General features: G+C 37.7%; 1 protein-coding gene across 2 annotated transcripts in view; it reads right to left on the bottom strand.

Annotated features, from left to right (window-relative positions):
* The window catches only part of PPP2R3A (protein phosphatase 2 regulatory subunit B''alpha), a 247,366-nt gene that overhangs the window by 119,279 nt on the left and 106,509 nt on the right, over window positions 1–21,578 (bottom strand). Inside the window, exons 1-2 of one of the 2 annotated variants that reach the window (XM_004381425.2) lie at window positions 10,247–10,378; window positions 5,922–6,188 (exon numbers count right to left, since the gene is read on the bottom strand). In XM_004381425.2, coding sequence (XP_004381482.1) covers window positions 5,922–6,188; window positions 10,247–10,378 — 399 coding nt within the window. Of the gene's footprint in view, window positions 1–5,921; window positions 6,189–10,246; window positions 10,379–21,578 lie in introns of those variants that run through there. The other variant, XM_004381424.2, reaches the window with a different exon arrangement.

Genomic DNA, 21,578 nt, shown 5'->3' with positions numbered 1-21,578 from the left:
CAATAAAAAAAAAAAACCAACTGCAGTACCTTAAAAGGTACTGATTTTTTTTCTCCTCAATAAAAAAATTTCTCAATTGAAAAATTTTTTAATTAAAAAAAATTATCCTTATTCTAAGAAAGAGTTCTTACCAAACCTGCCTTTACCCTAAAGGGTAAATTTTTCCCTACAAGTAATAATAATACCTGAATATTAGCAGAGAAATAGTCTGCAAATGTTCCCCAGTTTTGTACATGCACATAAAACATATCCCCAAATCTGCAACTCTTTAGAGTCACATCTTATTATTAGATACTCTTATTATTCATATTTAATATAGGATCTGTAGAGCCTTCATCATTCTATTGAGGGTAGCTTCTCTTTGGAGGTAGACTAGATACGTATCCACATTAGGTTCAGTTGGCATTCCTCCTGGTATGAGACCTTAGTGCATAGGATTGCCCACAGAAGAGTAACTACAATGATATTAGTTATCGTAAGAGGACATCCAAGGCTGCTGAGTTCATGTTGGAGATGTGGATACAGAAGGTGAGATTCAAGCCAAGGGAAGTAAGTATAGGGCAGAAATAAGGAGTTGCTGCTGCCAGGGCCACTAAATCATGTTCTGCAAGCAGGGTGGAACTTAAGATTTCTTAAGTCCAGAGGTCAAATATCTCCACTGAGGTCAAGAATGGGGAAAAGTTGTTGCTTTGCACCCACGTGGATTTTGTTTATTGTGTAAATTATGATTGCCAAGGTACAAAGCTCACAATTTATCTACTTTGGGTGTGTAAGCTGTCAAATCCACTTTCCCAAACTCAATCCCTCCTTTCATGCAGAATGGTGGTATGCCAAGGAAATGCTCTTAGATGTGAAAGGCTAATGGCAACTTCTGGGAAAGCTGAAAGAATAGTCTGTAATATGAAAGTTGGGGTGCAGAGCAGCAGACAGAGAAAGTACTGGGAGAGACTGGAACTGGCTTGCCAAAGTGCCTGAATTGCCACCATTAGAGTCACTCACGGGTTCTTTAGTATTAGAAGGTAAAGAAATCTTCTAGCTCAGCCTTGGGAAGTGGTCACCAGCCTCAGGTGAAATAACTTCCAGCGACTGAGTACTTACTACCTCCTGTGGGGTTACTTCCACTATTAAACAATTTCATTCCCTTTTTCTCAGAAGACTCCTATTAAGATGCATGTATGTCAGTTCATAAGGAGTTAGTAAGTCTCTGAAAGATAAACATTTATAAACTTATTAGGACCCAGAAGCAAAATTTTAAGACATAAGATATGAAATGGATACATTGTAAGGTAGATTGGAAAAGATCAATCTATTTTTCACAGTAGTGTACCCTGATTAGCCAAGTATTAGGCAGCATGAGGGTACCAGGCCCTTGGAGAAAATGTCGAGTGGGAAGGGCGCTGAATGGCAAGGGCTGTGAACATTAAACTTTAACTGTTTTTAAAAACTATGGCTGGCCTACATTTGCTTAAAAATCAAAGGATTAAGATAAAGGGAGTTAGGAGATCAATAAGAATCTAAAACATAAATGATATTAACCTGAAGGCAACAGAAGAGAGGCTTTTACTAACAGAAAAGAGAGAATAAACCAGTGACAAAATTTTTTAGAAAGGAAGAGAATGGATGACAAGTGGAGATAGACAGTGAGATACAGAAAATGGGTTTAGGAAACTTAGGTTTAGAGGAGGAGGAGGCAAGAGTTAGACTATGGTAATCAATGTAGCTGGAGCAAAGAAAGCTTGATTAATTTGATCTAAGAACGACCTAACAACACAAAGAATTGAAAGCAAGACTGTCTAATCATACACACAGGGGGAGATTATTACCCATTATTTGTAATGTTCTTCTTTTTTTTTTTTTTTATGTACCTCAGGTGAAGGCCCACAGAACAAATACTTTCTCATGAAACAGCAGTACACATATTGTTCTATGACATTGGCCAACAACCCCACAACATGTCAACCCTCTAACTTCTCAACCCTTTTTTTGGTGAAAATACACATAGCCAAAGATACACCACCTCAAAAACTTCCACATGCACAGTTCAGCGACATCGACCACACTCCTCCAATTGTGCTGTCACACTCTCACTTAAGATGACGGCTTACAGAACAAAACAGCTTCTCATTCAACAGTTACTTATTTGTAATGTTCTTTTAACATTTTATAGGGTCTCACGCATGTTATTCCATTTGGTCCTCACATGATCCCCATGCAGAAGAGGGCAGGTATTTTTACGCCATTTTGCAGATGATGAAATTCAGGTATGGAGAGGCTCCCTTACAGGGTACAAGCACAATAGGTTAAGTTGGTGCTACATCAGCCAGAAGAGAGGAGCTTTGTATGGTTCTGAAGATAGTTTCATTCTTTTTCCTCAACTTTTGGCCAGAGGTAAAAACTCCACGATGACTCCTTTGGCCCAGTCTCTGACAAATGCTTTTCTTACTGTTCCTCAGTTTCTGTTCTTCCATTGCATTAGTCCCTCTTAGATTAATTTCCTATTCATTTCTTCTCCATCGTTACTTAAAGCTGTGGAAAAGAGTATATACTACACACTGAGAATTTAAGCAGAACCATAGGCATTAAGCTCTCCAGGGTTGTTTGAAGTCTAAGATGAATGAGCTAAACTTCACTAACAGATGCAGACCTCATAAACATGGATTTCTCTCTGTACTTAGAAAACAGATCCCAGTTTCTACAGCTACACCTAAGGGTCATTAACAGTAGATTGCAAACTCAAGCTAACAGTCTTGCAAATAGCTTTATAAATGATAAGTATCTATAAAAACTTCCACTTATTGCCCTGGGAACCTCTCCCCTCCTTGCTCCTTAAAGCTTTCCTTTTCCTATGCCAAAAGGTTGTGATAGTACAAGCATGACAGTAATTCACTCACTCATCTAACCCTTATTAGCAACTATACAGAGCAAGAGCCTGCCCTAGGTGCTAGAGACAGGTGACCGCTTAGTGACAAGGAAGACTTGCATAATAAAGAATGGCTGAAGAGAAGGGCAACTTAGTGAGTGCTAACAGACTGCCTTGTTGTTGTTGTTAGTTGACTTTGAGTCAGTTCTGTCTCGACCCCATGGCGACCTCATGTGTGCAGAGTAGAACTGCTCCATAAGGTTTTCTAGGTTGTGACCTTTAGGAAGCAGATTGCCAGGCCAGTCTTCCGAAGCATCCCTGGTGGATTCAAACAGCCAATCTTTTGTCTAGTAGTCGAATGCATAACTGTTTGTACCACCCAGGGACTCCACAGACTGCCTGCCATAGCCAAGTAAAAGCTGGGTGAAATGGGAGTCAGCTAACTAGAAGTCTTATATAAATGAATTTTTAAAATGATTTTAAGAAGAGGCAAAAATGAGCTGATGCTGTAATAAAAAATAAAACAATACAAACCAACAGACTCAAGATATTTTCTGAGGTCATTATATACACTTTCCTATTTTTATATGCAATGTTAGCTCTAACTTTCTAAAAGTATGAGCAGTTGAATTTGCTACCTAAAGTGACAATTAAGTTCTGAGAGCAATTAACTACAAAGCCTTGGCACCCATGAACAGAATTTAGGACTATAATCAAGTACAATTCAGACAAGTTAATCAGGTATGTATATGTATAACGGCCATGGTATCACATGATTATTAGGGGTAAACAGTATATTGTTATGTAAATAACTGTCATTATGGCTAAACAAAACTGTTATCTATCTTTTCCATTTCATCAGCTTCAACACTGGTGTTTTTTCCAGATGCCATATACAGATCGATATTCACTATACATGAGTAGTAAAGTCCTACCTCTGATTCCCTATCATCCAGAGATCCCTTCCCTGACACGACTATACTCTTTTCAGTACCTCCTTTGACCATCCCTGGAGTCCTAAGGCTTTCTGCTGTCAGCTCCCTGAATCTCTTGGGTACCAGAGGCCACAGAACCATGGAGAAGGGCAGGGTACCACAATACAGGGGTGGGAGGGCAGACCAGGAAGGATGTGGAGGCAGGGCAGTAGAAAGGTACAGAGAATGGGCTCCTCCGTCAAGGTTTGGGAATACTCACAGGAAGAATGCTGGACCTGTTTCCAAAATAGGGTAGGCTGAAGGCCTGTGACAGGGAGGCACTAATCGCTTGGGTTGACTCTCCAGATTTGGTGAGCCCAGCACAGCACTGCAGAACTACCACGTGCAGTTAATACTTTACCTCCAAATGCAGATTTCATTCATCCTTGTTAAGTTTTATTTTTTAAATTCGAATTGATAGTTCCAGGCCATCCATATAATTTACCATCTTGATTCTGTCACTGAATGTGACAGTTATCCCTCAAAGCTTTGGGTAAGAAAAAGCCAATGCCCTAAAAGAACTTACAATTTATTTGGGTGGATACTGACTGGAAGTTAGCTAATGGCATGTTAGTATATGTTCAGAGGAGATAACATACAGAAACAGCACCATGCTGGGAGTTAGAGGATCTGTCTCCTGATATAAATTAGTTCTTTGACTGTAGGTAAGTACTTGCAGGACTTCCTTTTCCTCACATGTAAAACAGAGTAGAAAACAGATGAGCTCTTATTTCTGGAATGAAAGAGTTTATTTTTTATTAGAAACATCGAAAGGATCCATAAGCAAGTTCTAACATGGAGGATGTAGAAAGGATAGGAATAAAAGAAAGAAATTCTTTTCATTCTCTTGAAATCATTCTAGTTATAAACAATTTAACAGAAATTACAAATGTTTTGTGAGGTCAGAGGTGGGGGAGAGGGCAGGGCATAACTGGAGTGGGGGTTCAGGGACTTCTCTGAAAAGATATGATAGAACTAGGTCTTGTAGATGACATGGGGGTCAGCAGGAGTGGAAGTCCATTTTAGAGGGGAGAACTACGACAGCCCAAAGGCAGAGGTATGCCTGAGAGAGGGCAAGTGGGACAGGTTCACTGGGGTCAGACTGTGGAAGCCATGGAATGCCAGGAAGAAAATTTTGGATTTTGTCCTGAACACCAGTAGTTTTCAAACTTTTAATATTATTACTGTAAGCAGGGGACCCCTTCCCAGTGGAAGTATGGGAGGAGTCTTGGGAGCCTCACTCAGATGGTTCCCCACTTGCCTCTATGGCAGCCTTCAGACTACTAAACCCCTCTGCCTCTTGAAGCACAGCCTGAAACCAATGCTAAATCCTTAGGTATCATCTGACTCTTCAAAACGCATGCATGATAAAAATAAAACTCAAAACAATATACTACTGTAGATGGTGGGAGTCCCTGAGGATTGTTGAGCTGGGGAATGGCATGATCAAACAGAATCTGATGGTCATGCTCAGTATTGATTGTTCTGGGAGGAGACTGGAGGTGTGGAATCCAGTTACCGAGGATTTTACAGTAGTCCTGGCATTGGGGTTAAGATCTTAAATTAGAAGCAGTTGGATATATTGGAAAGTACAAAAGATTTGCTTCCTAGTGGTAAATCCATTTATTTTTGGACCCTGGTATCACCTTTTATAAAATGTTGCTGTTGAACTAGCCTAATGGTTCTTGTGTGGAAAAAGTTATAATCAGCGGGTGAGAACAAGGAGAGAGAGTCCTATCCAATATAAAGAAAAACTTTCTAACAAGCAGGGATATTTAATGATGGAATGGGCTACTTGGCAAGGATAGTGAGCTTCCAGTCACTAAAGCACTCAAGCAAATAATCAATTTATGTGTCAGTGATGTCATAGGGATTCCTACATTAAATGGGAAGTTGGACTGGAAAACCACTAAGTTGTTTTTTTTTTTTTTTAAACTTGAGTCTACAAAAGAGGATTAGCTAAAGAAGCATTAGAGTCAAAAATTTTTTCAACATGCAAAAAACCTATACATGCTTAAAAACAGAGAGCAAAAAGGCAGTGAAGAGGAGATAGAGGGAGATTATAAATTATTTAGTAATTATATTACCTTTGCAATCTTCCCCATTTCATATATGTCTGCTTTCTGATCTTCAATATCCAGGAAAGCCATTTCAATTCTGGTTAGAGTTTGTTCATGATTACTGCAGGTGTCTGGGAGTCCTTCAGGGAAGTAGAACTGTGGAATGTTTATGGACAATGGTGCATTCACAACATTATTCACATGAGGAACAGGGGAGAGAGGCTGGGGACTGCTTGGAAAAGTGGCTGGAGGTGCAAGTGGTGTTCCGGGTTTCTTTTCTGGTTTATTTTGAATCTGGAAGGAAAATGTGATTATGAGACACAAAAATTCTCGACAGTGTATATTTCTTGAGACTCCTTACTAGGAAAAGGAAGTTGGGTATAAAAACAAGAAACCACAATTAGAAACAGTAGAGATCAAGGGCTCACTCTACTCTAGAGGGCATTAAGCAAGCTTTTAGGGAAGGCTTACCCATATGAAATAAATTACTATTCATTATCTATCAATAGCTCAGTTTACATGTATTTATGTTTAAAACACCTTACAGTATATTTTTCCATTAATGATTTGGCAGACATTTCAAAATAATCAAAGAGCGATGTCAGCTGACCTACTAAGGGATCTCAAGGGGTATTCTCAGACCACTGGAATTTGATTAGTTCTTTTTAAAGACTGTTCTTCGTCTTTCTGTGAATTTCTGCTTCTCCTTAATAGGGAGAAAGAGTGAATTATTTTTGTAAATATGTAGATCTAAAATGTATTTGGAGAGGCGGGGCTTGTTTCGCCTCCTTCTCTAGTTTGACTTTGCTTAGGTGTAATCGCCCGCCCCTGATGCTGAGAGTCTTTGTTAAGAAAATGAAAGCATTTTAGTTCTGGAATACCCTCTACGAGGCTGACTGACTTATCACTAGGGGCATACCATATTTTATGAGCTGATATACATTTTTCTCATTTTGGGTATGCTTTAATAGCCAAGGACCATGGTCATTAGTTTCACCACAGCCAAATCTGCTTCACAATTTATTAACTCATTTATAGTTTATACCCTTCCTTTTTCTAAAAAGGATTTGTGGCCTACCATAAAGAGATATAAAAAAGGACAGTAAAAAAAGGGGAGGGGATAGAGATGGGGTGATTGAGATTATCCATGATCTAGGAAAAGGGGGGAGGAGGTACACTAACATCGAGGTAGTTTATTTTATCAATTAACACTAAATTTAGTTCTGAGATTCTCAGCAGACAAAGCAAAAAGAAATCCATGAAGATTTTCAAAGTTCTAATTTCTGCACTTAATTATGATCAAATTTTCTATCAAGGCTCATGAGCACTGTATTAGGTGCTAGATAGAGTATGAAAGATGGACATGACCGTTGACTAGTTAAATTTATTTAAAATTCACTGTCAACACAAAGACTTGCTCTATTCTACTTCCTTACATCACCATAATGCTATCCCTAAAGTTGAACAATACTTAACCTGTAAGTAGACCTGAGAATCATCTTTCTTTTGACATATAATAACCACAAAAAACCCAACCCATTGCCATCGAGTAGATTCCGACTCATAGCGATCCTAAAAGACAGGGCAGAACTGCCTCAAAGGGTTTCCAAGGCTGTAAATCTTCACAGAAGCAGACTGCCACATCTTTCTCCCACGGAACGGCTGGTGGATTCAAACCGATGACCTTCCAGTTAGCAGCCACGTGCTTAACCACTGCATCACCAGAGCTCCTTTTGACATATACCAAAAACCCGTTGCTGTCAAGTCAATTCTGACTCATAGCAACCCTATAAGACAGAGTAGAACTGCCCATAAGGTTTCCAAGAAGTATCTGGTGGATCCAAAGTGCCAACTTTTTTTGGTTAGCAGCCGAGTTCTTAACCACTGCGCCACCAGGGCTCCTTGACATAATAGGATCTGTAAATGCAGGATAAAAATCTCAGCTGCCCTAGAAAAGTGTGAGTATTATAGGGAGATCAGTTTCATTCACATAAACACGTGATGAATATGTTTTAACTCCCTGCTTTTGTTATACATGGCTCATTTCCCATGTATTAATATCTGATATTAATACACAGAGTCTGCTCATATATTAATACTATTGGGCATATGAAGGCCAGGTGACATACCATGCTTTTGCTGTGGTATCAGTATATTACACATATGAAGCAATACTCAAAGCAGAAACAGCACAGAGGGACATGACACCAATGAAATATGAAAAACTTAACAGAAAACAGCGATGGCTTACTTCCTCTGTGACCTCAGGAAAACTATTTAACTTTTTAGAATCTCAGGAATAAAAAGGAATTATAACATCTACTTCTTAGCGGGTTGTTGTGAAGATTAAAGGAAATTACGTGACATAACATAGGTAAAAGGTTAGAACAGTGCTGGGCACAGATTTGTCTCCATTTAAGAAAATGAGTGACTAGGCCAAAGGGTGGGGTTCTCAAAAGATTAAATATAACTTGGCATGGTCCTTCAGATTCAATAATAAACAAAATAATCATTTACATTTGTAAAGCAGTCTCAAGTTTATAAACCACTTCTGGTTTAACCAACTGAAAATCTGTTTTAAGTAAACATTTCTCTTTGCCTTAAAGCTAAATCTGCAACAATTATTACATAGCTGTATGACTTAATAAAAGTAGAAGCTATTCTTAAAGTTCTAAAATAAGGCATATAATTCTTTAGAGCCTTTACCTAGGTCATTTATATTAGTGTCATTTCCTTTCTATTATTCTACGATGAATAAGATTTGTGAGACTACAAGTGTACGATCATCAAAATTGTCTTTTCCCCCAAAAAATGTTTCCCATGGTGTGATATCCACTGGATAATTTCAGGGTGGTTATGAAATAGGATTAAGAACACAGATGCCAGTGGGCATAAAACCCGATAGTCTAGTGAATGCACGCTAGTGGGGGAGGTTTGATACAAGCCTTCAGTGTTAATGCTACACTTTTACTCTGACAGAAATAAGTGACATTCACAACTAACTTTGGCTATCTGTCAAATTTTTCATCTGAATGGAAAAATACTCAGTTACACAATATTCTACTCTGTTTTCCTTAATGTACTTCTCAAACCAGAGCAATTCACAAATAGGCAAGTTAATTGGTTAATTCCATAGTTAATAAAACTGATGTTAATATTAAAAGGAAAAAAAATTATTTTGAACTTTCAGTTGTATCAATTTTTCATTGAGTTCAATAGGAGACACATAATTTAAACCTTAGCAGTTTAATAAAACTACCCTTTACATACATTATAGAATAAAACCTAGTAATATAAATTTTGCCAAACTTACTGGCAAGTTCAGGATCGGCTCATTTTGAATATAGCTGTTTCAGTCAAATCTAGGAACAGCATTAAAATATATTCCCCCTCTCTTTCTCTCCTTTTTTTTGGTTAGAATTAGCTGGATAAAGTATCTCAATTCTCCATTTTAGTCTTACATTATAAACACAGAATTATTTAGATATTCATTCTGAATAGTATGCTTAAACTATTACATCACTGTAGCATTTCCAATATTTGACCATTTTTGACCTACAAAAAGAGCAATTTCACATGGTTCACCCAAATAATTTGAAGGTACTCTGGATCGGAATCACTAAGATAAGGATTTTTGCCTGGATTCTGGACAGCCATTGTACATAAAGCCCTTGATTTGTATTGTACTCAATGCAAGGCAACTTTTTTGGGGAGACATTGGCGCTAAGGTTGTAAGCAGGGAAGCATGGGTTCTGTAAATAATGTCATCTCAGGCAGAAATGATTCAATCTCAGAGCTTGCTGAGGGAGGACATTCTTTCACAATCTAGAAGTAACCACCATCCTTCATTATCTATATACACTATATTATACATACACAATTGTCTCTATATAAAAATAATTCTTCCTTTAAAAAAAGAATACAAGGACCAATATTCTTTTTTTAAAACATTCATTATAGATATAGCTATGCTAATACAGACTACGGATTCAAAAACAGCTTTTAACACAGAAATACTAGTTTCCTGAAGATATTTTTCTATTAAAAATTCTAGTATTTTTTTCCACAAAATTGTAAAATACTTGTTTTTATCTATTGTCTCTAAAACTGGATTCCCTTTCTACAAGAGAAAAATGTGAGTACTGTACTCCAGGTCCAGGAGGTCTATTTTTAAACCTGCTGGAATCTCTCTACAAATAGCTTTCTGCAAGTAGCTGAATAGAGGGCATAGATTAATTCCTTGATCTAGTATCAAGCTACAAGTGAGCTGTAAAATTATTTGTAAGTTAGTTCACTGGGTGCAGTTTTATTAGTAATAAAAATATTTTAAAAGAAACACCCAAGTTTCAAACCTGTGCCTGCTGAAATGACTTCAGCCGCTTCTTAAACCGTGATGGGAGAACAAAATCACAGCCCCTTGCCAGGAAAGCTAACTCTCCCCTTAAATCCGGGTCCCTCCGTAGAGATGTCTCCTTGATCATCATCTTTGAAAAGTGAACGTTTACTTAGAAAATGTCCAGCAAATGTCTGAAGAGAGTCAGATTTAATTAGGTGTCAATCTTGTCAAGTAGAAAGATTTTTTTTTCTTCTTATCTCCCAAACAAGTTAAGTTCAAGCATTGTGTTTTCCCCGCCTCCAGGGACCACAATCCATGCTTGTACGGACATGCAGCTGGTTCCCAAATACAGCCTGTAGCTCCCAATACCTGCTCATAATTTTCAAGTTAGAAACACAGCCTGCAATGAGCTCGTTGCTCCTTGTTGGTAACTTGACATCAAATTGACCTATACATGTTGAGAATACAGAGCCTTCTGGGAAAGGAAGCACCCACTACCCTAGCACCAAAGTTAGAAACATTACAGCTGGACTTAAAAATAGCAACTTCTCAGATAATGCTAACTTCTCAAATTCAGAGTACATGAAGTGTCAATCCATATAAAAGTTTCTCCTCAAACTAGGAGAAAAAGAATATGTACAGCATTTTTGGCTTTTGTTATTTAATATTTTATGAAGAAAAGAACAGGCTGCACTTAAAATTTGAAACTATTATTTTAAGAATAACCTTGTATTTTTTATATGAAGGGGAATCAAATATCCAAAACTCTACATCTATCCGATCAAAATATGGAGATAAACAGAATCTTTCACTCTCAAATGATAATTTGTTGGTCTTGGATATAAAAATCAGATCCTTTTTTCTTTTTAGCAGAAAACTATCTTAGTCATCACATATATCTGGATACATTTGAAAATTTATTGGAAAAAGTGTTAAGAGACTGGAACAACTGAATGCTATAAGAAAAACTTTAGATACACATAAATAAGTGTGATATTTGGCTAAAATAATCTTTAAACCTTAAACCAAAAATATCCTCTGAAGTCTTCTTAAAACCAAACAATAGTTTATCTTAACTAGTAAAAAATGTCTGCCTTGAGCAACATGCTCTTTTAAGAACTATCTATATGGGATCAAACTGACAACAGCAACTTGAAAAATTAGATAGGATACCTTAGGGGGCAATGAGTTTATGTTAGTGGGGGAGGAACAACTCAGAAAAGAAGGGTGAGAATGGTTTCACAACTCAAAGAATGTAATCAGTGTCACTGAACTGTAAATGTAGAAACGGCTGAACTGGTGTATGTTTTGCTGTGTATTTTCTCAACAACAACAACAACAAAATAAATCATATTAAAAAATTTTGGCTAAAATAAGGGTATAAAGATGACCAAATGGTAGTAACGTATCTTGAATTTATGAGACATTCCATTTCTTTGAGGAGCTTTAATGAAATCTTAGATTTTAAAAATGTTCCATTGTTTTATTTTAGATCAAATATCTGCCCTCATACAGTTACTTAGAAATGTATCTTGAAGTATTCTCTCATGTTCAGTATTTAGATTTCCATTGCCAGAAAATATAAACTAAATGTCATTACCATCCCCCACCCCCCCCCACACACAAAAAAAACTTAAACAAATCTTATTCTACCAAACCCTTGTCTAACATAGTGGGATTGAAATTCTTTGGTTTTCCATTGTTTTCTGTAACTTAAATAAGTCACCTTTATTTCTTCATTTCCTTTCAAAACATTCTGACGGTTCTTTATAATGCATACATTCAACTTGTATGTCTAAACCTGTGGTTTTCTTTTTAAGTTGTGGAACTCTTCTCAGACAAAATCTTACCTGAAAGCTCTCAATACGTACTATGGTTGAAAAAGGATTCCAATTAGGAACGACTGGACTAATGCTTCAACCTGGGCCCTTCCTTATTTTTCCAATTTTCTCTCAATGGGTTTACACATTAACTCTTGCAGCTAGGTAGTTTTCCCGTGTATTTTTTCCGTACCCTCCTGCCTAGAATGTCCCTTTCCTCTCTCATTATTTACCGCCAAACTAAAATGTCAGAAAAGTTTGTTAAATGAATTAAACTAGATCTTTAGATCTACAATTTAGTGCCTATTCCATTAAACCATATCTTAAGTCGTATTCCCCTCCCCACCTCCCTTCTTCCCAAAACCAACCTTTGGCTTCAGGAAGGCCAACCTCTTCATTATTCCAGCCTCCATGAGTTTTCATCCCCTTGAGAAGGCCCCCTTTCCTCACTGTTGTGTGCTGTAGAGTTGAATCCGACTCATAGCAACCCTATGAGTAGAACTGCCCCATAGGGTTTCCCAGGCTGTAATCTTTATGGAAACAGACTGCCACATCTTTCTCCTGCAGAGTGGCTGGTGTGTTCTAACCACTGACACTTTGCTTAGCAGCTGAGCACTTAACCACTGTGCCACCAGGGCTCCACATATTCTAATCATCCTTCGAAGTCCAACTCAAATTTTACCTATTTTAATTAAGGCTTCCGTGACTAAGCCCATTTCCCGTAATTCTTAATTTAGTCTGTACGTACAACACTTAATGAAATACTGTAGAATCTCTCTTAATTGACCTCCACTTAACTAATTCTCTGGATTAGCCAATGCTCGTCAATTCTCCCATAAAACACAGCATCTAATGCCCATGGCATACTAATTCATGGCAAGTAGGTTGCTTTCTGGTATGTGCTCACATTTCTAATCTTAGCAGTTGAGTTGTACATTTATACTAAGAATCAGTTGTGTCTGTCCCCATCCTGTTTATGCTGGTTGCACTTTTTATAGTAATTACTCAATTCAATTACATAATGACATATGAGTGTGAAAAAAATGAGTTGTTTTTAAAATTAAAAAAAGGTTGAATGCTTTATAAAAACATAGTAAAGGCACACTACTAAAAACTATGTGCCATAGAACTAAGTATGGGTGAGAGAAAGGAGAAAAACCATTAAAATCTAGATGTCTACATTCAAATTGCTTCACTACTGACTTTAAGTTCTCTCTTCACTTTAAAGGAACTGAAACTGGATAGTAGTCAACAAATATATGAGGAGTGTGATTTATTAAAGAAAGATGTCATGGAATTCCAATTATCAAACTCATTTTCAAAGAAAAGGTTTTGGCCCTATATAAAATAATATTTGAATAAATTATATTAATGTTTTGAGTAAAAACAAAATGTTTAGGACATATTAAAAATACTAGGATACACATTTTACTGTTAAAACATAATATAGTCACACACACATATAGTTCATGATTCCCTACTGCATAACTATCAATCCCAATCTTATTCAGGTAAAAGGGCTTTACTGCAATGTTTTGTAGTCTGATAACTGTTTTTCCAATAGTCTCTAACCTCTTAAGGGCAAGGTCAATGTTATAGTCACTCATTCACTCAACAAGTATTTTTCAGAGCACTTATTATGTGCCAGGCACTTTGCTGAGTACTGAGGTGATAAAAGGTGATAAAAAAGTGGTCTCTTTTCTTTTCCTCATTGCACCTAGTACAATGTTGGTTATGAAAGAAAGAACAATAAATACTTTTCTTTCATTTATTTCCCATGAGTCTCTGAAGTTTTAAAGTCAGAACAGCAGTAAAGAGCCTGCTCTGCTATACTCTTATCCAAGAAAATACTTCTCCATGTTTTTTGATGATGAAATAAGCTCTAAGTTTTGATTTATCCAACTTTTCAAAATGGAAAAAAGATCAGGCCCCTGAAGGGACTTAGAATCAGTTTGTGGCAATGAGTTATGATGAAGGAAGACTAGAATTAGGTTGGTTTATATGCTTTTTATTTATTTGTGTTTGTATGAAAGTATATCTGCTTGATTCTAGAAAGGATCTGACAGTTTGAGTTAGTTTCAATTATACGACTGGAACAAAGCACCGAAGAACATGGCTCCTCTTCAGTGAGAAAGGACTAAAAACAGAGGAATTCTTCTGAAGATACAAATACATCCTATGGTCTACTCTCTTCTCATAAGGGAAAGTACAATCCATGGGGTAGGGTGTTTGGAGAGAAAAGCTGCTCTGGGTGAGAGCTTTCCCATGGCGGGGCAAGCCAGAATGAATAAGAGAGTACAGGACTAACACGTAGTTTAGAAATTCACTTTGAGAATTGAGAAATTAGGAGCTGTGGACAGTTAAAATGGAAAGACAATTGTAAGCCTCTGCCCACTATCGTTCTGGAATAACCCATGAGATTTTCTTCTCCCCTCTGCAGTATATATGAAGCCCATCTTAACAAGTTAGCTGGTCAACAGTAGGGGTTTCCTGCACAGTTACCTGCATCACTTCCTGGCCTACAGATCATTCTTGGGCATATACTATCTGAAGGCACAGTTTGTCCTATCTAGACCATATGCTCAAGCTGGGTCTTCAAGGCAACTGTGATAAGAGCACACAAGAGATGGGTCCTTCTGTTGTGGGGATTACTAGGATATATCAGTTGTTAGCTTGAGATCCATTTGCCTGGGCTGGGGTCCCTTTCTTGCCATACCATTCTATAGGTCTTCCTCTAGAACAGGCATGCTTGAGCAAGGGTGATAATCTTTCTCAAAGAGAACCAGCTGAGGTGAGTTCCTGCGTACAGGATCTTACAGGTTTCTGGCAGAGACTGGCCTCTCTGATACGACCCTAAAAACTGAAGAACTTTTTTTTTTTTAGGATAGCCTCTAGTATCTTAATCAAGAAAAGATGCTCCCTTACCATGTCTTGAGAGACCTGAAGAACTGAGGAGAACTAAGGAGTAAGTCTAGGAAGAGGCTGTACCCTGAAAAAAGGTGATACTGGAAAAGAGATGGAGGAAAATAAAAATGTGTGAGACCCAATACATTCCATTTTTGTAGAATTCATTCTTGGAGGTTTAGTCTGAAACTCAGGATGGATTTTTTAGAACTTTTCAAATCCTCTAATAATTCCCTGCCTTTTCTCCTATGAAAATGAATATACAGTGTTAATTCTCTCTCTCCGGAAAGAATCAGCTCCACGGGACACATTAAGAGAAAATGGGTTGATTGCATGAGATATAGAAAATAATTCCAGACATTTGCCTAAAGTAAAACCACTTGTTTTGACTTGTGTATGGTAACTGTTAACTAGTATTTTTTACGCAGTGTTTTGTGCCAAAACAAGTCTAGTTTTTTATTTTATATACCAAAATGTAAACTCATTCACCAGCCTCAGCTGAACATGACTGGGGAGACTGAGGCAATAACATCAGCTAAGGCCTTAGTGTTAAGAAGGCTAGTTGGGATAACCCAGGCAGCAAAGCTTCAAGAAACCTGGGTGACAGAAATACACAGCACAGCAAAGTTGGGAAATCAGTCCAGCTGTATGAAGACCTATGCTGAGGTGAGATGTTAGACTCAGGCCCAGAGGACAGCACAGAGTCACTCTCAAGTGACACTAAAAGATTTTGCTCAGAGGATTCTATTGGAAAAAAATTAAACAAGAGGTTATGTTACATCAGGAGGATACCTCTGACGAAGAAAAGGAAGCTAGCTGTTTTGAAAAATTTTAAATGCTACATCAAAAGCCTCTCTCTGTCCACACAAAAACTTATACATGAATGTTCAAAGCAACATTATTCATAATAGCCAAAAAGTGGAAACCACTCAAATGTTTATTAATGATGAATGGATAAATGAAATATGGTATATCTACACAATGGAATATTATTCAGCTATAAAAAGGAGCAAAGTACTGATACATGCTACAATATGGACGGACCATGAAAACACTATGCTAATGAAAAAACCCGGACATAAAAAGCCACATATTGTATGATTCCATTTATGTGAACTGTCCAGAATAGGCAAATCTATAGGGACAGAAAGTTGACTAGTGGTTGCCAGGGACTAGGGGAAGGGGAAAATGGGGAGTGGCTGCTAATGGGTATGGTTTTGGGAAGGTAATGAAAATGTTCTGGAATTACATAGTGGTGATGGTTGCACAACCTTGTGAATATACTAAGAACTACTAAATTGTGTATTTTAAAAAGGTAAATTTTATGCCATGTAAATTATATCTCAATTAAAAAAAAAAAAAAAGCCTTTCTCACCTTGTGGCTCCTAACTGGCAAAAGAGGTAAAAAAAGGTAACAATAACTTTGAATGATAGACTTTATTTAAAATATCATTGTAAATAAGCTTTAAGGAAATTTGATTATAAACTAATCATCTAATTATTCTTAATCCTAAAATTTTATATTCTTCTCCTTTGTGCTCAAATGTGTTTTCTTATTGTTTAATTAATGCATTGTTTTGTGTTATTAATGTTATTTTACTCTTAAATAATACAACACTAAGGTACGGAGTGGAGCCAAGGTAGTGTTGATTATCTATAGATCTATGGTTTCTTTGTTCGTAGCCTAATCCTCCAGCCTTACCCTCATTGGTTGCAGCAAAACAGGAAGGCATATATATGGCAAAGGAGACCAAATAAGCACTTTCGTGTCTTTCTTCAATTACCTCCGAATGATAGGAACATATTCCATGACTAATGACAGAAAAAACTCACAAATCTAAGATTTTTGCCTTTCAGTATTCCTAATATGTAGGTGCATGTTCTTCTAGGATCTGGGGTGTGGGAGATGATTAATAGCCTAAAATCATCAGGTATACTTCTCAGATCCCTAGAATTTCCAATTCCTGGACTTCTCTGTATGTCTTCATCTTCTTTTTTTCTTTCCTCCCTTCTCAGGAATTACTTTAATTAGAGATTTCTCATTACAGAGCGTAAGAATCCAATTTCGGCCTGTGAACATGTTAGACAGCTAAAGTTAGAAGGAATGGAGGGTTTCCAATTCATACCTTGCTAATGTCTTCCTTGGTAGTTTGCTGGTATATGTACATGTGTGTGAAAATAATTTTTCAGTAATTTTGGGTGAAGGCTGAATTCACAGATGTCAAAACAGAAGGCTGCAACTGATGGTCAAGGACCTTGATTGTAGTGTTATGTTGCAAATACGACAGCTGATGGAGCCATGTTTCTTGGATGCCAGAGTGCACTGAGGGTAAACAGCTCAACTGTGGTCTCCAAAAATAGGTCCATGAGAGGGTATGACAGAAGAACGCATCAAATCTAGTCCAGATTAATTACTGTTTGCTGGTAATCTCAGGGGAAATGGCAGGACTATGATTCAAAGGTCTGTATCTGACTTTCAATTCTTATTATGAAGTAGAAAGACTGTGCAAGGTATGGTACAGTTGAGATTATAAAGGGATCGGTTTATACAGGTAATTTTATCCAATTCCTAAAGATGGTCATATAAGAAAAAGCCTAGTGTCAGGGGCACAAGCTTTGTTATACTGGAGGACTCTCTTAGGGCATCATATTAGAAAAATTACCTTGAATTAAAAAACATTTTTGCTTACAAAAGAATAATGTTTCTAATGAAAAATTTCAACACTACTGAAATAGAAGATATAAACAAAAATCCCTACAAAAATGTCTTTCTTCGGCAGCACCTCTGGGTGAACTTGAATCACCAACCTTTCAGTTAGCAGCCTAGCACTTAACCATTTGTATCACCCTAAGCCCTAGCAGTGCAGTGGTTAAGTGTTTGGATGCTAACCAAAAGGTTGGCAGTTTGAATCCTTGGAAACCACATGTGATAGTTCTACCCTCCCCTACAGGGTCACTATGAATCGGAATTGACTTGATGGCAATGAGCTTGGTTTTTTGGTTTGGTATTTACCTTAAATTCTTTGTCATTCATTGAAAACCCCCACTCCCCCATTCATTCTACTGAGGCAAGTAGTACTGGAAATTTTTTCCTGGCTTTGTTTTTACTAAAATTAAGTAAAAATAACTTCTAAGGTTATTTTTTATTTCAGGTTAACCTCTGAATAACAATTAACATGCTACTGTCCCACAGGCTAACAATAGACCGAAAATGACTGTAATACCACCTTCTGGTGGTAATAAAATATCATCTAAGATATCATTTATTATGAGAATTATCAAAGGAATATAGTTTCTAAGTTTTTTAAAATTACAGTTGTCCCTTGGTATTCATGGAGGATTGGTTCCAGGACCCATTGTGGATACTAAAATCTGAGGATACTCAAGTCCCGTATATAAAATGGCACAGTATTTGCATATAACCTATGCACATCTTTCTGTATACTTTAAATCACCTCTAGATTACTCACAATACCTAATACAATGTAAATGCTATATAAATAGTTGTTTCATCACAATTGAAGACATCCTCTGCAAGGGAGCCTTTCTCTTCTACCAGTTTCTTGAGCTCTTCTGAAAACTGTGATGCTGCCTGGGTATCAGATGATGCCGATTCGCCCATGATCTTGAAGTTCTTGAGGCTGCAGCAGTTTCCATAGCTAGCTAACATCCCTTGTTGTTGTTGTTGTTAGGTGCCACTGACTCGTTTCCAACTCATTGCCACCCTATGTACAACTGAAAGAAACACTGCCCAGTCCTGCGTTATCCTCACAATCGTTGTTACGTTTGAGCCCGCTGTTGCGGCCACTGTGTCAATCCATCTCACTGAGGGTCTTCCTGTCTTTCACTGACCTTCTACCAAGCATGATGTCCTTCTCCAGGGACTGATTCCTCCCGATAACATGTCCAAAGTACTGAGATGAAGTCTCACCAACCTTGCTTCTAAGGAGCATTTTGACTCTACTTCTTCCAACACAGATTTGTTCATTTTTTTGGCAGTCCATGTTATATTCAATATTCCTCGCCACCAACATAATTCAAAGGCATCAATTCTTCTTCGGTCTTCCTTATGTATTGCCTAGCTTTTGCATGCGTACGAGGCAACTGAAAACACCATGGCTTGGGTCAGGTACACCTTAGTCTTCAAGGAGAAATCTTTGCTTTTCAACACTTGAAAGAGGTGTTTCGCAGCAGATTTGCCCAATGCAATGTGTCTTTTGATTTCTTGACTGCTGCTTCCGTGGGTGTTGACTGTGGATCCAAATAAAATGAAATCCTTGACAACTTCAATCTTTTCTTGGTTTATCATGATGTTGCTTACTGGTCCAGTTGTGAGGATTTTTGTTTTATGTTGAGGTGTAATTCATACTGAAGGCTGTGGTCTTTGATCTTCCTCAGTGAAGTGCTTCAAGTACTCTTCCCTTTCAGCAAGCAAGTTGTGTCACCTGCATACTGCAGGTTGTTCATAAGTCCTCCTCCAATCCTACTGCCCCATTCTTCTTCATACAGTCCAGCTTCTCAGATTATGTGCTCAGCATACAGATTGAATAAGTATGGTGAAAGGATACAACCCTGAAGCACATATTTTTTGTGGGTGCTTTAAGTGAAAGTTTACAGTTCAAGTTAGTTTTTCATACAAAAATTTACACACACATTATTATGTGACCCTAGCTGCTCTCCCTATAATGTGATAGCACACTCCTCCTTTCTATTCTGGATTTCCCGTGTCATCGACCAGCTCCTGCCCCTTTTTGCCTTCTCATCTTGCCTCTGGACAGGAACTGCCATTTAGTCTCATGTAACTACTGGAGCTAAGAAGCACTCTCTTCATGAATACCATTTTATGTCTTATAGTCCAGTCTAATCTTTCTACGAGGAGTTCGCTTTGGAAATTGTTTCAGTTCTGGGCTAAGAGAGAGTCCGGGGGCCATGTCTTTCAGGGTCCCTCCAATCTCAGACAGACCATTAAGTCTGGTCTTTTTATTAGCATTTGAGTTCTGCACCCCACTTTTCTCCTGTCAGGGACTCTCTGTTGTGTTCCCTGTCAGGGCAGTAATTGATGGTAGCTGGGTACCATCTAGTTCTGGTCTTAGGCTGATGGAGTCTCTGGTTTATGTGGCCTTTTCTGTCTCTTGGGCTAATATTGTCCTTGTGTCTTTGGTGTTCTTCATTTTCCTTTGCTCCAGGTGGGCTGGTACCAATTGATGCATCTTAGATGGCCGCTCGCTAGCTTTTAAGACCCCAGCCACCACTCACCAAAATGGGATGCAGAACATTTTAATCAATTTTGTTATGCCAATTGAACTGGATGTCCCCTGAAACCATGGTCCCCAGGCCCCTGCTACTCTGTCCCTCGAAGTGTTAGTTTGTGTTCAGGAAACTTCTTAGCTTTTGGTTTAGTCCAGTTGTGCTGACTTCCTCTGTATTGTGCGTTGTACTTTCCTTCACCTAATTCTTGTCTACTATCTAGTTAGTGAATTCCCCTCTCCCTCCCTCCCTACCCTCATAACCATCAAAGAATGTTTTCTTCTGTGTTTAAAGCATTTCTTGAGTTCTTATAATAGTGGTCTCATACAATATTTGTCCTTTTGCGACTGACTAATTTAACTCAGCATAAGGCCTTCCAGATTCATCCATGTTACGAGATGTTTTGGAGATTCATTTTTGCTCTTTATCACTGCGTACTATTCCACTGTGTGAATATATCATAATTTGTTTATCCATTCGTCCACTGATGGGCACCTAGGTTGTTTCCATCTTTTTGCTATTTTGAACAGTGCCGCAATGAACATGGATGTGCATATATCTATTTGTGTGATGGCTCTTATTTCTCTAGGATATATTCAAAGCAGTAGGATTGCTGGGTCGTATGTACTTCTAGCTTTTTAAGGAAGCGCCAAATCAATTTCCAAAGTGGTTGTACCATTTTACATTTCCACCAGCAGTTGTGTAAGTGTTCCAGATGCTCCACAACCTCTCCAACATTTACTATTTCACGTTTTTTGGATTAATGCTAGCCTTGCTGGGGTGAGATGGTATCTCATTATAGTTTTGATCAGCATTACTATAATCACTAATGATCGTGAGCATTTCCTCTTGTATCTGGTAGCCACCTGAATATCTTCTTTAGTGAAATGCCTGTTCATATCCTTTGCCCATTTTTAAATTTTTTATTTGTCTTTGTTGTTGAGGTTTTGCATTATCTTGTAGATTTTAAAGATTATGCTGTAATCTGATTTGTTGCAGCCAAAATTTTTTTCCCAGTCTGTAGGTTGTCTTTTTACTCTTTGGTGAAGTCTTTTGATGAGCACAAGTGTTTGATTTTTAGGAGCTCCCAGTTATCTAGTTTCTCTTCTGATGTTTACGCACTGTTAGTAATGTTTTATATTCTGTTTATGCCATGTATTAGGGCTCCTAATATTGTCCCTATTTTTTCTTCCATGATCTTTATTGTTTTAGATTTTATATTTAGGTCTTTGATCCATTTTGAGTTAGTTTTTGTCCATGGTGTGAGGTATGGGTCTTCTTTCATTTTTTTGCAGATGGATATCCAGTTATGCCAGCACCATTTGTTAAAGAGACTGTCTTTTCTCCAATTAACGGACTTTGGGCCTTTGCCTGATG

Source organism: Trichechus manatus, unplaced genomic scaffold (assembly GCF_000243295.1).
Source record: "Trichechus manatus latirostris isolate Lorelei unplaced genomic scaffold, TriManLat1.0 scaffold00084, whole genome shotgun sequence".
Lineage (NCBI taxonomy): Eukaryota > Metazoa > Chordata > Mammalia > Sirenia > Trichechidae > Trichechus > Trichechus manatus.
This window is presented reverse-complemented; position numbering and strand designations above follow the sequence as displayed.